Below are 14,866 nucleotides of genomic sequence, written 5' to 3'. Positions count from 1 at the left end.
GCCCCTCTACTCCGCTCTGGTGAGACCCCACCTGGAGCGCTGCGTCCAGCTCTGGAGCCCTCAGCACAGGAAGGACATGGACCTGTTGGAGCGGGTCCAGAGGAGGGCCACAAAAATGACCTGAGGGCTGAAGCACCTCTCCTATGAGGACTATGAGGCTATGGGAGTTGGGGTTGTTCAGCCTGGAGAAGAGAAGGCTGCGGGAAGACCTTATTGCAGCCTTCCAGTACTTAAAGGGGGACTGTAGGAAAGATGGGAGCAACCTCTTTAGCAAGGCCTGTAGTGACAGGACAAGGCGTAATGGTTTTAAACTAAAGGAGGGTAGATGTAGACTGGATATAAGGAAAAGACTTTTTACTATGAGGGTGGTGAAACACTGAAGCAGGTTGCCCAGAGGGGTGGTAGATGCTCCATCCCTAGCAACATTCAAGGTCAGGCTGGACGGGGCTCTGAGCAACTGGATCTAGTGAAAGATGTCCCTGCTCACTGCAGGGGGTTTGGATGAGATGACCTCTAAAGGTCCCTTCCAACCCAAAGCATCGTGTGATTCTGTGATTCTAAGGAGATCCTAAAACTTCTGTTTGCAATTGCTTAAGGTTTAAATGGAGAGCAGCCTTGAAAGAGAAGAGCATTGTGGTTTAAACAATAACAGCAAGATATTTGCCTCCTGATTTAGTCTCTTCTGCTTTGCTAAATTTGGCTATTTTGTTTGCCAAAAGCTTATTCCCCTTTGGGCCATAGATCTTCCTACTTAACTCTGAATAAGGTCATTGACCTTTCTTTGCAATTGTGTTGTGTTTCCAAACTGCTGCACTGCCACAAATACAGCGCTATTTGGGGGTGGGGGTGGGGGGGTGTGTTACAGCACTTTCATCCTACAACCCACCCTGGAAAAGGAGAGTTAAATCCAGGCAGAAAAGTAGTAACTGGTGTAAGACCCACTGTCTGTCTCCCCTGATTCTTGGGAATCACTGAAAGCAGACGTCACCCTTCAGTCCACAGGCAAGATCCATTCAACTTAGGTTACGCTTAAGACACTCTCCTGTGGATTTTTAATCCCCATCAGTGCAGACCTGACCGCTTCTCCAGGCAACTATCCCGGTGCTTAATTATTATTCCTGAAAGATTTTCAGGAGAACTATGCAAATCTCCTTTCCTGTAATCTCAGTCCCCTCAGTCTTGTCCTGATAGAACACAGAAAGATGTCTGATCCTTTCCTTGCAGCAATTTTTTTTTTCATCTGTTTAAACACAAATTTCTTACCATCAGAATTGGCATGGAAATTAATGAAAGGAAGTGAATTTTTTAAATCTCCTAAATATAAGCGGTCCCTAATTATGGAATGCCATAGCTGTAAATACAAAATTACGTGCTATTCAAACAAAAATTTTATGTCTAAAGATAACTGCCTAAGGTATGAGACCCATGGAGCCCATATCATCTGCATCATCTTAACACCTTTTCAGATCAGATTCCTATTGCAAGGGACAGAAATATACAGGATACATTGAGGTTTGAGAGCAGTCAAGTGCATGTGCCATAAGCTACACACTAACATAAGGTAAGCAGAAAGAAGCAGGATGATTTCTTGCTTGAGCTAGCCACTTCTAATGGAGACACAATTCACATTTTGAGGGAACGGCCATGTGCACCATCAAACAGAAGATTAAAAATCCACAAACTGTTGTTTAGAGGTGATGGTGGGAATTGTTTGGGAGGTTACATAGCATAGCTACAGTAACTGGCAATACATTTCTTTTGTAAGCAACTATCGTGGGAGATAGTAGCCTCTTTTAATATTACACTTTGAGCTAACATACAACATCCCTGTCTCAGACAGAGCATTCCTGAGGGCAGATAATGTTTCCTGTAGGTTATTCTACACTGCCAGTCATAAATGCAACCATGGCCTTGACTGCAGTTACTGAAACAATAAAATAACTCCTGTGCACCTTACTTCACTTTGTAACCTGAACTTGAGGCTCAGCTTAAACTACAGACAGATGTAACATTTTCCCTCTGTGCATTTTCCTTTCCTTTTGCCTAGTTCACTTTATCGGGTGGAAAACTTGGCAAGCCTCGGATGATAAACTTGTGTGGCGGTGAAAGGCCACGCACCTTCAAAGCAGCAGCTCTGCCGCACAGGCTCATTTTCAGCCTGCTTGCTCCCCGGCTATTCTTTCGCTCAGCACTCAATTGGGATGTTCAAAGTAAAAGTGAAGCCAAGACTTTAAGCCATTTTATAAGCTCTCAGGCCAAGAGCTTGACATATCTCAGTGTCATCTCGTGACTGAGCAGAATTCTTCAATTTTACACGCCTGGAGGTCTGACAGATTTGCTTTCACATGGTTGTCTGTCTTCTGTAAACTTCTTTATAAGTGGACTTTCTTTTACTGACTTATTCTTTTTCTGGCTGTAGTCCCCACCAACAGTCAAATTCCTTCCTTTGTGCCTGGAAATCTTCCTTCACAAAACTCTGCGCCACAGATGCGGTTGAAAATGACAGTCATTTATCTGGTGTCACTTCATATGGGAGTGCCATGCCCTCATGTGTCAAAACAAAGCCTCTTTACCACAGTCCCTTTGGAGACTTCCCAATGCTGCTCTGAATCGCAAAGCTCTCCTTTCACACTCCCATCACCTCCTGGGCCAGGTGAGCTCTGTGGGCGCAGGCAGCCCGCCAGGCCCTCGGTGCCTGCTGTCCCACCATGGTGCCGGGCAGAGCCCAGCACCACCCAGGGATGGTGTGCATCCTCCCAGTCTGCTGCTATCGCCCCAGTTGCCTTTCGCTACTTGTTTCTGCAGCGCACACACTTGCAGAAGCAAACTCCTTTTATCCACCTTCAAGCATTTTGTCTTCTCCCCAGGCTCATGCCAGCCTTTACCCCTTGGCTCCACCACTAGCAATTCCTTTTTTAAATAAACTTCACAGACTTGTCCTCACTCTCCCGTGACCCCTGTCTCTGCCAACCTTTCCATCTGGTACCCTTGTGGCTGCCCAGTCCCATCAAGAAACCCTTGCTCACGCATATTTGCTGGCCAAAAAATGTATGAGTGAATAAATAAATGATTTAAAGGAATTTGGACAGTCAGAAAACTGCCCATTGTCCTCTGATGTTTGCCAGTGTGCAGCTAATTTTTCCCTGACAGCAAAATGGGCTGGGGTAACACAGGGCAGTTTTAAGGAAAGAAGATGGTGAAGGGCTGAGGTGTGAGTTTACCACTGAGTAACAGAGAAAGTTAATATTTCCTTTTCATCAAGACTAATTTTGGATACTAATGGTCACTGGAGGATGCTTCTCTAATGGCAGGATAAAAGAAAAAAAAAAAAAAGATTCGAATGCAGTGCTAGAGATTTTGGCAGAGATATTTTGCCTTAATTTATTCAGGAGTATATAAAATCAGAAAGCCATCGCTGGAGGCTAGTGACCAGGGCACATTGAAAGGAAAATACTCATGGCTGGGAATGCTGACACACGTCTGCTCTCCTTAAATGACTCATTTGGAGGCATTTTAGTTTGCCTGTTTATTTTATAAATTGCAGGTAGATCAAGAACACATGCAGTCAGAAATGAAGGTGAACAGAAAAAAAATAGGGGGAAACTTTGGCTTATTTTAAAAGTTCCTATTCAAAACCACTCGTGTGATCCCCCTCCAGAAGGCAGGGCAGACCTCTAGATAAGGAGTTTACATGGTGGGAGGGCTGACAAAAATTGGAATACAGCCTAAGCAATTAGTAGACTGTCAGTAATTGGAATTAAGTAATCAACTTCAACCACTGTGAGAATGTACTGTGGGGAACACTCTTCCATTGGCAAGGAGATGAATGGGATAATTGTACGGCTTTTCCATCTCTAGCTTCTATGATTCGATGGCAGAATAATCCATGGGCAATTGAATGTCCGCAATTCAACAGTGAAATACCAGGATCAATATTTAATTCACAATTCTCTTACCTTTTCTTCAAATCCACTTTAAGCTTATTAATGCTGTGAACACATTAAGAGGCTCTTACTCCTTCTGGGTGAGCGCATCCGAAGCAGAATGCCGCTCGCGTGGCCTCAGGTTGCAGTATGTACTGACTCACACTTTTTGCCTTGTGATAAGCGTTCATTAAAATCACAGTAAAGAAAAGAGCAAGTGAGCACTTGAATCCTGAGACCCATCCTGAACTTCGCTACTGAGTCCTACGGCATTTTGGCTGGGCCGTTTAACAACTGCCTGCTGAACAAATGGTACAGCAGCATTTACTCACCTCGCAGGCACGCTGCAAGGCTTAATGAAGGTGAAACTGCAGCTGCTCCTCTCAAAATGGCTGAGGAAGACAGAAGAAGGGCAGGACCCAGCCGTGACTCCGTATTCCCAAGGACATGAGGCTTTTTGGGCAGCGTGCCTGCTGCCAGCCCCAGCCTACCGGACCACAGCAAACCACGCTGCAGATGCAGTTAGTGTTTTGCCCGTCAGTGGGTGCTGGGGGACCACATTCAGTTTCCCTCAAAGGCAGGTGTAAGGCTGCATCTTCACCTGCGCCGAGCAGACCTGCTTTGTGCCCAAACCACTCTAACAAGCACACCCCAGCACTGTAGCCCTGCCTGAGTTACTCAGTGCTGTACACCCAGCAGGGTTATCACGCTGGATGACAGCTCATCCTAATCACATCTTGGCCGTACATCTCTCTGTAGCATTGCCTAGCTACCTGCTAGGGGAGTGCAGAGAAAACTATTTCAACAGCTTCTGTAATTGCTGCAGCCCTTCCTTTCCCAAGGTGACTTCCCAGGAGGGATGTGCAACACGGCATTACAGGCTTGGGAAGCGACACTCATGGTGCTGCGCACACCCAGATGCCCCGCTCCTCTTGCGGCAGTGCTAACAGCCCCTGGGGCAGCCTGCCTGACACCACGCGGCCAGTCCCCTCACTGGCTACCAGATAACAGCTGGCAAGAAACAAAAATAAGTTCAAGACCCTGCTTAGGACAACAGTCCTGACAGCCGGCCACTCAGCCAAGGGACCAGGCGCCTGTAATCAAAACACGCCTTGTGAAGAGAGGCACGCATGAAACATTAATTTCCTAGATTGCCTGCATTTGCATAGTAATAAAAAGTTCATCCTCATGGCCCGCTCTGGCCCCCGTTAATGTTTTTATCCTGGTACCTGAGGTTTGGGGGAGGAAGAGAGAGTAACAGCTGTGGAAAAGCCACCTTTGGAAATGACAGCCCTAATGGAACTTATCTACCAACGGTAATTTAATCCAAAATGCCGAGGCGGAGGATTGCAACACTCTGTTAAGAAAACATTCTCTAAAACAAGATCACTTCTAACTTCAGTTAGGCCCTAGCCTTTTTCTCCTCCCCTGCTTTTCTGTTTTTCTTCTTTTTAACCTTCTCTTCTTCCCCCCTGCCTCTGAAGCCAAAGGCCTTGCAGCGAGGCCAGGATTTTCTCCAGAGAAAGCCACGTTGTCAGTTGTGGATTCCACAAAGGAGATGTATCCGACCGTCTTAACTGATGCACTGCTTATGACAGTTCAATTAGCCCAGAAAAGACCCAGTGTTCCTACGATAAGCCCTACTATCTCTTGCTTCCCTGGGTCTCATGAGAGGATGCAATCTGGCTTCACTTTTAATACAGCAAGTTCCTTAATTACTTTTTTAGCAAGGACGAGTGGTACTTTTCCAAGTTTCCAAATTTTCCCCAGTGTCACAGAAAGATGAACAGCCCCTATCATTAGTTGAAGAGAAATGTAGGCAGGAAGATGTTAGAGACAAATCAAGTCCTAGGATTACACTGGACCATTTGTACAAAATTCAGACCTTGAAGCTACTGCTGGTAGGATGAGAAGATCCCCTCGGCTGAGAGGCAGCGAAAAAGAAAGCCCTGTCTGCTCACTGCACGTTTCCAAGGACCAAAAAGTACTGCAGAAGACTACAAAGAATTGTTGTAATTTTTTTTAACATGCAAAATCAGCTACTTGAAAGTACACGCTGCTGCCGATCATCACAGCCAAGGCAGATCACATATATTGCAAGATACCCTACCAATTTTGAGTAAGAAGGTATTTCTGGTAGCAGCCAGACAAAATTTATCTTCCTGCTTCAATAACTTTTCTGGTTGGGATTTGTGTTGGCACAGCTAAGCAAACCAACAAAACCCCCTGGACAAATATAGAAGCATTATTGATTTCTTCGAGGGCAGGTTCTTTTTGGGATAAACTCACACAAAAAGAAACAAGCAATCTCAGCACATACCTTGAAGTGTTCAGCAAAGGGCACCCTCTGTGCCCGGCTGCTCTCATGAGATAAGGCATTTGCATACGTGACAGCCAGGTACTTGTTACTACAAGAGGATTCATAATGGAGTTTCAGGGCATTATAAACTGTAATAACCTTGTAAGTGAGAATTTCAGTGTAATCTGTACAAAACAAAAGCACCACATAATGTCAGAGGAAGGGCCTTGTCTTCATGAAATGACAGGGAGCATTGGAAGAAATATGGTTTGCAGACTGCAAGGTTCAGCTCGGCAACATCTAGTTAAAGCATTCGGGGAAAATCTCTCATGTTAGCAGTATTCACCAGCTAAAGGCGCCAGCACATCACTCTCGCTGAGGGAGAGGAGAAGTTCATGAAATGAACGGGCACATATGTAGCGGCAGGATGGGACAGGAAAAATAAAAAAAAAAACACCTGCAAAAAGCCTGGCCTCCCTGAAGGATGCTCTGGAATGCTCTTCCTTTCAAGTGTCATCCTACCTCCTTCCTGGCAAGCACCTCAAGGGTTGGACTGCAGCGCTGGGGGATGCAGAGTGCATTCCCCCTCTCCTGACTTACTGCTCAACTACCTTTTTCTTCCAGCTGTACCTAATACAATGCTGCCAAGAGAAACAAAACCAATTGAACCTTCCTGCTCTGATCATTTAGGAGAGTGAAAGATGGAAAAAGAAAAAGAAATGGAAAATTAAAAAAGAAGTATCTGTTGAAGGTCCTTTGCAGTTTTTCTGGGATGGTCCTGGCATGCTGAATGTCACCATTGAGCCACGTCACCCATCCGATGGCTTGCTTGGCCCCTACGTTTTCAATTCCACAGAATGGCATAGCAGTACCAATGTCTGATCTCAAAACAAAGCCCTTGCACCTGCATAAATGAGAAAAAAAATGGTGCTCTGCAGCTTTGCACTGGGGTTCCTAGAGTCTTTGTGAGTTTTGTTACTGCCACAATATTTATTATCTGCATTTATCTCTTCATATAGAAAATCTTTAGCATTATTAAGCACAACAGAGCCTAGCTCTACAGCCTGTATGCACACCCCTAATACCACTAAACCGATTTCTGTAGCCAGCCTCCTGTAGTTCCTCTTTAAGTTTTGCAGCCACTTTACTAGTTATTTAAACCAACTTCATGTTCCTCAGTGGGAAACAAGCTCCGTAAATGCAGGAACACAGAAGTTTCTTTTTATTCCCATGAAACTGTGGGGGTTTTTTAAAATATATTTACATGAGACTTCCTATAGCAGGATTTCCAAGACTCTCTGAAGGCAAATAAACAGAGGGGCCCAGAAGAGACAGAGCCTCAGTGCAGACTTGCAAGCATCAGCAGAGCAGACGGCTTCTCTGCAAAGCACTTTGCAAGCCCCTGAAGCCCATGCACTCCCACCAGAGGTCAAGTGGGAAAGGCCAGCAATTCTCCCGCTGTGACAAGGCTGCTCCAGTACCCCTCCTGTGAAGCCATCTCTTACACATCCAGTCTTTAGGCACCACACGGATCTTTAGCTCCAAACCATCTCTCTCCTTCACTGGCCACACTATCAGCTCCTTGTAATGGCTTCTGCAAAGAGAGCTAAAAGCTTTAACCCCCCTCACTCTGTTTATTTAAGGCAGTGTGATTTAAGTGGCAGTAGCTAAGGGGGATGAACAAGCTTCTCCCAGGTGATGGAGACCCTGACAGCAACTGCCCAGCTCCCTCAGTCCACAGGGCACTGCACCCTGCCTGCTTCCCTAAACCTGGCTTCCAAGGCGCCCCAGGAACATCGCTTTCTCTACCAAGCAAGCCCAGCCTTATCTTGCCCTGCATCCCTGCACACTGATGCTCGACTCCCCCTGAGCCTTTCTTTGCATTTTATTTGAGACCCACCAGAGCCTGCTGATTTCCGGTGCAGGCTGCCAACCTCAGGAAAAGATTAAATCTTTCCATGCTTAAAGCCTAACCTGCATGCACACCTCCTGAATTGTACTTTGTTACGTGACTCCCAGCGGTGTGCCTGGACTCTCAGAGACCGTCAAATGGAGAGGAGCAAATGATGTACTCACAGAGATGCCTACACTTGGAAGTGAAAAGACACATTTTCAGGTACCGATGGGGTGCCCAAAGCCTAAGCAGCACGGAGGTGCTCCAAGAGCTGGAAGGAAAGGAGGGAGGCAGTGCTCACCCTAGCCTGGGATTGTTTGGCTCCTTCTTATCTGTGCACAACCCTTGGGACCCCACACTGAGGACGCTCGTCACACAAAACTGGAGGCAGCACTGTGAGAAAGCAGATGTACGTAGAAATGTGAATAAATGCATTTATCCCCCCCAAAAAGATTATATTCAAGTGAAGACAGCTTAGAAATGGCAAAGACCCTTGAGGTTAGTCCTGCAATCTGTATTTGCACTTCCTCTACTTTACTTTTTTTTTATTATTCCTTGGATTTAATTAGCTGCAGTGCACCCTAGAAAAAGTCTCAGAAATTCCTGACATACTCTGGACTCTTTCCAGTCATTAGAGGAGCCTGCCTTCATCTGCCTTCATTAAGAATTGATCTGAATATGGCTGTGAATGTAAACAGCATTGTAACCATTCCCTGAGTCTACAGCTAGTCAGAAAGACAGAAAAAAATTTTTTACTAACTGCTGGTTTATTCCAAAGAAACGTGCGTGCTCCTTCTACTGAAGTCACTTAAAAGTTCACATGTGTTTTTTTTCCCTAATATTAAGCACACATCTATACGGTTATATTGTTATATTTTGTAATATATTACATTTGGCCTTTTGCCCACCACAGAACAGAATGGGCCATTTGTAATTAGAAAAGGCATTCTCTGTTTGACCGTATCTTATCTCTGCTCTCTCTCCTGTCTCCTGCTTGGAAAAACAGACATCACAGGGGTTGGTCAAAGCAACATTTTTTCCACTGGAACATAATCAAACCCATACTGAAATTGCAGAAGCAATTAAATGTCTCTGATTTACAGATTAATAAGGGAACCGTGTCTCCTGACTAGAGAGGGTCAGCAAAAAAAAGCATCAGAAAAGGGAAAATGTTTGCACAGAAAACGTATGGGGATTATAAATGACCAAATGCTGGGAACCCACTATGATTATCTGACGCTCTCGACTAAACCCCACAACTGTGTTGCTTCTGCTGAGAAGCAATGTATCAAAAGACCAAACAGCCTCTGCCTCTTCTCTCACAATCAATTCAACGTTAGCAGAAGCACTTTATAAACTAAGTTATAAAATTAGCACAGAGCCTTTAACAGGCTCTCAGTAAAACCATCTTCATTTGTATAATCCAATCTGACATTCACCGTGATACCTTGAGGACAATAAAACTGATAAAATAGAATTTCTTAGCCTAAATTATAGCGTAAAAGCTTTAATGGGCTCCATGGAGACGGGCCAACTGTGGAACCAGCCACAAAGCTCTCGTGTGCCCAGCTAATACCTGACCTATCTGCGAATCACCAAGGGAACCACAGCCCCACTGCAATGCCACTGCAGAAGACAAAGTGGAGCCAGTATAAATGGACGGAGGAAGTTCTCCAGCTGGATCAGTCTTTGCTGGAGAGAAGGAACATTTTGATGTCAATATTAGGAGCCATCACAAAAAGCAACCGTGTACATAGGATCCAGCAGGAAGAAAATCAGTGCTTACCCATCAGCCATGAGGCTCCTTAGTTTCATGGGCCAGAAGACAACAAGTCTTCTCCAGGAGGACTTCTAGCATGGATTCCTCTCTCCAGGGAGACAGAGCAGAAGGCAAAGGCAGGAAATACGGTAGAAGCTTTCCCATTATCTGTATTTCTGGCCTGATTTTAATTTCCTAACACACTAGCTGCAGCTCTGTTGCACTGTCTATCGTGCCCAGGCAAGCACAGGTAATTTACTGCTTGGTTTAACTTGGTAAACAAGTGCTGAGCCACCAGGACAAGAAACACTTAATAAACCCACAAAAGAAATTAAAATAATTCATAACAAGGATGCAAAAGCAACCAAAAAAGTGTTACTGTTACTTCTGTGAATACCACTGCTTTGCAGCACTGGTCTTGCCAGCATCCCGCCACGTCAAGTATTTCTCTCGCTGCCTCCCCACCACCCCAACCTTGCCCCTGCCTTGCCTGTCTCCTCCTCTCATGGGAAGCACCTAGATAAAGCAGTGACCCCACACAGCAGTTTCCAGCCCCATGCTGAAGAAGGCAGATGCACTGAGAGCACCCCCACCACCTGCCGTGCTCGCCCTCCCACTGCTCTCCTCAAGGTGCCCCACTGAAACAATGAAGATTCGGCTCAGAAGGGTATTCATCATCTGCATCCTGCGTGGATGTTTAGAAGCCCGCAGCAGAAAAGCCCGGCGTCAGGGCTATGCGTGGGGTGCCCATTCCCAGGGGCTGGGGGCTGCCTGTGCCAGGCTGTCCCAGCGCATCCCTGCAGCCTTGACCGCGCACCAGGCAGCAGAGGGACGAGCCCCCGCAGTCCCCGCACCACCCCAGCGCTCGCTGCGCCCACAGTGAAATTTCCATTTCCAGCTGCCAGCACCGGCAGGCAGCCAGCACCTGCCTGCAGGCACAGGCATTTTACCAGCAGCTAAAGGAATGGGGAAGTTTTTGTAGGAGGAGGCTCTGAATTGTGTAGGGGACCAAAGCTTTCAATTATTAAAACTGGCATCTCTGGAGCCTGTGGCTAGTAGCAACTGCCTTGATGCAAAGCAGCGATGTTCCCCACAAGGGAGGCGTGCTCCCCCCGCCTGCCTCCCAAACCCCAAGCAGCTCACTGAGCCTTCTAGGGCCCCACCAAGGGCAGTGAGGGCTCGCATCCGGCACCAGCAGATAACAGAAAACACCATTTAGCTGACTATAGTCCAGAGAGACACTGCTGGGATTTGTACCCAGGAGGTCCTGATGCTCAGATTCACGCAGAGACCACCCACTTGAGCAGGGCTGCGTCTCTGTGCGCATTTTCTGCACAAGAGGACAGTCCTGGTCCCCTTCCAGATAATCCCAAATATTGCCTGGACACTCGGCTGCACAGGCTGCATTTGACACATGCATTTAAGCAAAGTGTACCAAACTGTAAATGCCAATAATGGTTTATCACTGGACTTCTCCCCCACGAAAGGCAAGGCCAAGCACAAAAAGTCATTGCTGAATGCAAGGGGAGATCTGCATTTTGGTCACACTAACGTTTTTGGTGTCACACGGAACACTGAGATTTGTCAGCAAGCCTGACTGAAATAAGAGTTCCTTTAAATCTGAGGTCTAGGTTCAGAATAATTCCTACGAAAAAAAACAGAGACTATCAGGGAGAACGAGCAGTGTTTTTATTCATAATTTCACAGTTAAGAAGAATGGATTTATATGGATGGATGGCTAGATGGATGGATGGGTGGGTAGATAGCTATAGACAGACATGTATTATTTATGATCTTATTATGTTATAATATATACAACTACTTTTTAGACATGACGGTCATTGTTACAACCACAAGCTTGTTAAGATGGCTTTTAAATATGAAACAAACAGCCTTTTTTTACCAAACTCATCTCAGTTCACATCTGAACTAAAAATGACATGGGAAAATGTCTTTTTGGGCAACCTTAGCTTTCTTTGAAGTGTCTGCAAATCTGAATCCAAACCCCTAGTCTTAATTGGTTAGATGTATGATTTTTCTTTCTTCTAAGGATTATTTAAAAATTCAGTACAAAGACATCAGATCTTCAGTGCTGTCATTATAAACTTAAGCTAGTGAGGCAACAGAATAAAAAAACCATCTTGGGAGTTAACACAACTTCAGCTGAATGCTTTGTATTTGGCATTTATTTTTGTGATTCACATTAATAAGTGAGACAGCTCTAAGTGTCAGATTTCCAAAAAGTATCATGTTGATAACTGCAATAGCCTTATTGTATTTTATTAAGCAAACTGATAAAAACATAAAATTCCCAGGGCTGAAATTTTATATGTGAACTTTTTCTTTTTCTGTACTGAAACCCTTCTTTGTAGGTTATTTAGCATTCTTGTAGCTCAAAGGATGCATTATCTAAAAAAATGGATGTTTATTAAAGATTTATCGATCTGCACTCTACACAAAAATAGAGAAACCCTTTCAACCATCATTAAATGGTAGGTTAGCGAGTCTCCAAGTCAGTAACACATTTTCTGACCATTTTCTCTTGGGTAGATTTGCAAGTAAGAAAAGAAGTTTACCAACAGAGATGAACTATGCGCAGCTTTACAAACCAGGGAGCCTGATCTTGTAAACGTAGCTGATGCGAGCAGTCATGTTGATTTGAGCCGGAAGAATAGAATGAAAACAGATTATTCCCCTGTGCAACGGCTTGAAAGAATAAACCAAAGGGTAAGAAACGGGTTGCTCAAGTGCACAGCCAGGGGATGTCGTGGGCCAGACCCACTGCCAAGAGTCGTGGATGTTTTCCCCGCTCCATGAGCGTGGGTGACCACACTCCCCCGCTCCGGGACAGGGAAGGGAGGTGGGATGCTTGGAGGAGCTCCCACGAGCAGGGCCAGGGGTTAAGCTCTGCAAAGCTACACCGCCAGCAAACACCAGTGATGCAGGAGGAGTTATTCTGCGTTTCCGCTGCCGTGGCAGTCGGGAGAGCCCAGATATCTCACCCGCCCTGTGTCCAGCACGCTGCACAACCGCCACCCACCCCCGCATTTGTCCAGTATTTGGAGGCAGTCATTTGGATACTGCAGTAGATGACAGACATCTGGCTCTCCAGAAAGACCTCCAAGGAGGAGAATCTATTTTTTATTTCTGCTTGGTTGTACTCAGTTAATTAACTGCTTCCAGATCTACAAGATATGGAAGACTGTTTGAGTGTTTACATTATTGTACAAAATTTACAGCCGACCAAGAGCAAAAGCAGAGCGTGGTTAGGTACCTGTGAAGGCATCTGGGAACAAAATGGGAACTGTGGCCTTTCTCAGTCACACACGTACAGCTGCCCTCAGCTACACATTCTCGATGTCAGTGAGGGCTCTACTTGCAAAGAGCAAGGGCAGCTCACCCACCCAATGCTGCACAGGCGCAGAGGACGGCATCACAAAACAGCAGTGTTAAAAGTGTGTCAGAAACTTTGGCACGCAGGTATTTCGAGTGGCACAGCAGAAGCTTCATTTCCAAAAGCACTCACAAGAACAGGAGGTCATCTCTCCCAGCTATGTCCACCATCAGCTTCTGGATGGCTGGGATTCAGGCGCTACCTCTCTTACCATGGTGGCCCTCCTCCTCCTCTGACAAGCCTGGCTGAACCAGTCTGCAGAGTGTCACACCTTGCTTTAGCACACAATTTGCGTTAGCCCAGAGGCAAACTGAATTTTAACAATATTGTTGCCCCCCATTGGCAGCCCTGAGAAGTTCCTGACATTCAGCATGTCCCATCAGTAGCTTAAAGGCTGTCTACATCAATGCTATTGAACCCAGGTGACCTAGTTCAGTCCCAGCCACAGCAAAGCACGTGGGGCTGTGTGGGCACAGGTTGCAGAGAGCATTTCTGCACACAATCCATGTAAATACTAGCAATAGCATGAGAGGAAATGGCCTCAAGCTGCATCAGGGGAGGTTTAGATTGGATATTAGGAAAAATTGCTTCACTGCAAGAGTGGTCAGGCATTGGAACAGGCTGCCCAGAGAGGTGGTGGAGTCACCGTCCCTGGAGGTATTTAAAAGACGTGTAGATGTAGCACTTCTGGGCATGGTTTAGGAGACATGGTGGTGTTGGGTTGACGGTTGGACTTGATGATCCTAGAGGTCTTTTCCAACCTTAATGATTCTATGATTCTAAATGCAGGTTCTGAACTAGAGAGTGTGCCTGGTTGCAGACACCCTTTGAACATTTTAACTTAATACTAAACATCAGAAATGATCAAAATAAGAAGCATGGAAATTTGTGTGCAGCTTACTAATTTAAATCACCTTCCAGATACTCATCCCAAACCAACCCTTTACAGTTTGCCATCTTAACAGCTTTTAAAAAAAAAAAAGAAAGAAAGAAAGAAATCTTTCTTCTCCAGATGTTTAGTGGCACAGCTCCATTTTGCAGTCTTAATGACTTTAAAAGGCCATACCTCAGGGTAGTGTTTGGTCTTAAGGTCCAAAATCTGCAAAAAATGTACATACCTGCTTTAATTTATGGAGCCTAGGTGAAATCCTAGCTGGCCATAGGATGCCCAGATTTTATCTTCCAAAGACTTTCTTTGATGTCAACGGACTATTCAGCCAGTACAGCTGAGCATGCACAGGATCAGCCCTTGAAACGGATCATACCTTTCTCCACTTGCTGAAAGCAGAGAGGTATGTGTCTTTCCAAAGCAGCTACAGGGAGCCTATAATTGGAGCAGCCTTAATTTTTACACTTACGAAATATTGCATCTCCTTATTATGGGGTGATATTTTACAATTAAGCTCTTGCTGATGTTAAGGGACCTTGAATGCTGTGGATAATAACGAGCTTATTATATTACTGTCTGAAAGCACACTATAAAGGAACTTATTTCCCCATTAGTGTCAGAAGTAACAATCTGAAAATAGACTCACTTGAAGCAGTGAGTGGTTTTTTAATACACATATATATGTATGTATATGTATATATGTGTACA

The 14,866-nt window shown here is 45.3% G+C and overlaps 1 protein-coding gene across 3 annotated transcripts in view; it reads right to left on the bottom strand.

The window, feature by feature from the left end:
* UNC5C (unc-5 netrin receptor C) overlaps positions 1-14,866 on the bottom strand; it is a 275,494-nt gene that overhangs the window by 166,029 nt on the left and 94,599 nt on the right. Inside the window, exon 1 of one of the 3 annotated variants that reach the window (XM_075090797.1) lies at positions 9,903-10,545. The exons of the other annotated variants lie outside the window; for them this stretch is intronic. Coding sequence (XP_074946898.1) covers positions 9,903-9,906 — 4 coding nt within the window. The 5' untranslated portion in view covers positions 9,907-10,545. Of the gene's footprint in view, positions 1-9,902; positions 10,546-14,866 lie in introns of those variants that run through there. 3 annotated transcript variants of the gene reach the window in all.

The sequence above is a fragment of the Phalacrocorax aristotelis genome, chromosome 4 (genome assembly GCF_949628215.1).
Source record: "Phalacrocorax aristotelis chromosome 4, bGulAri2.1, whole genome shotgun sequence".
Lineage (NCBI taxonomy): Eukaryota > Metazoa > Chordata > Aves > Suliformes > Phalacrocoracidae > Phalacrocorax > Phalacrocorax aristotelis.
Note: the sequence above shows the minus strand (reverse complement) of the source record. Positions and strands in the feature narration are given on the sequence as shown.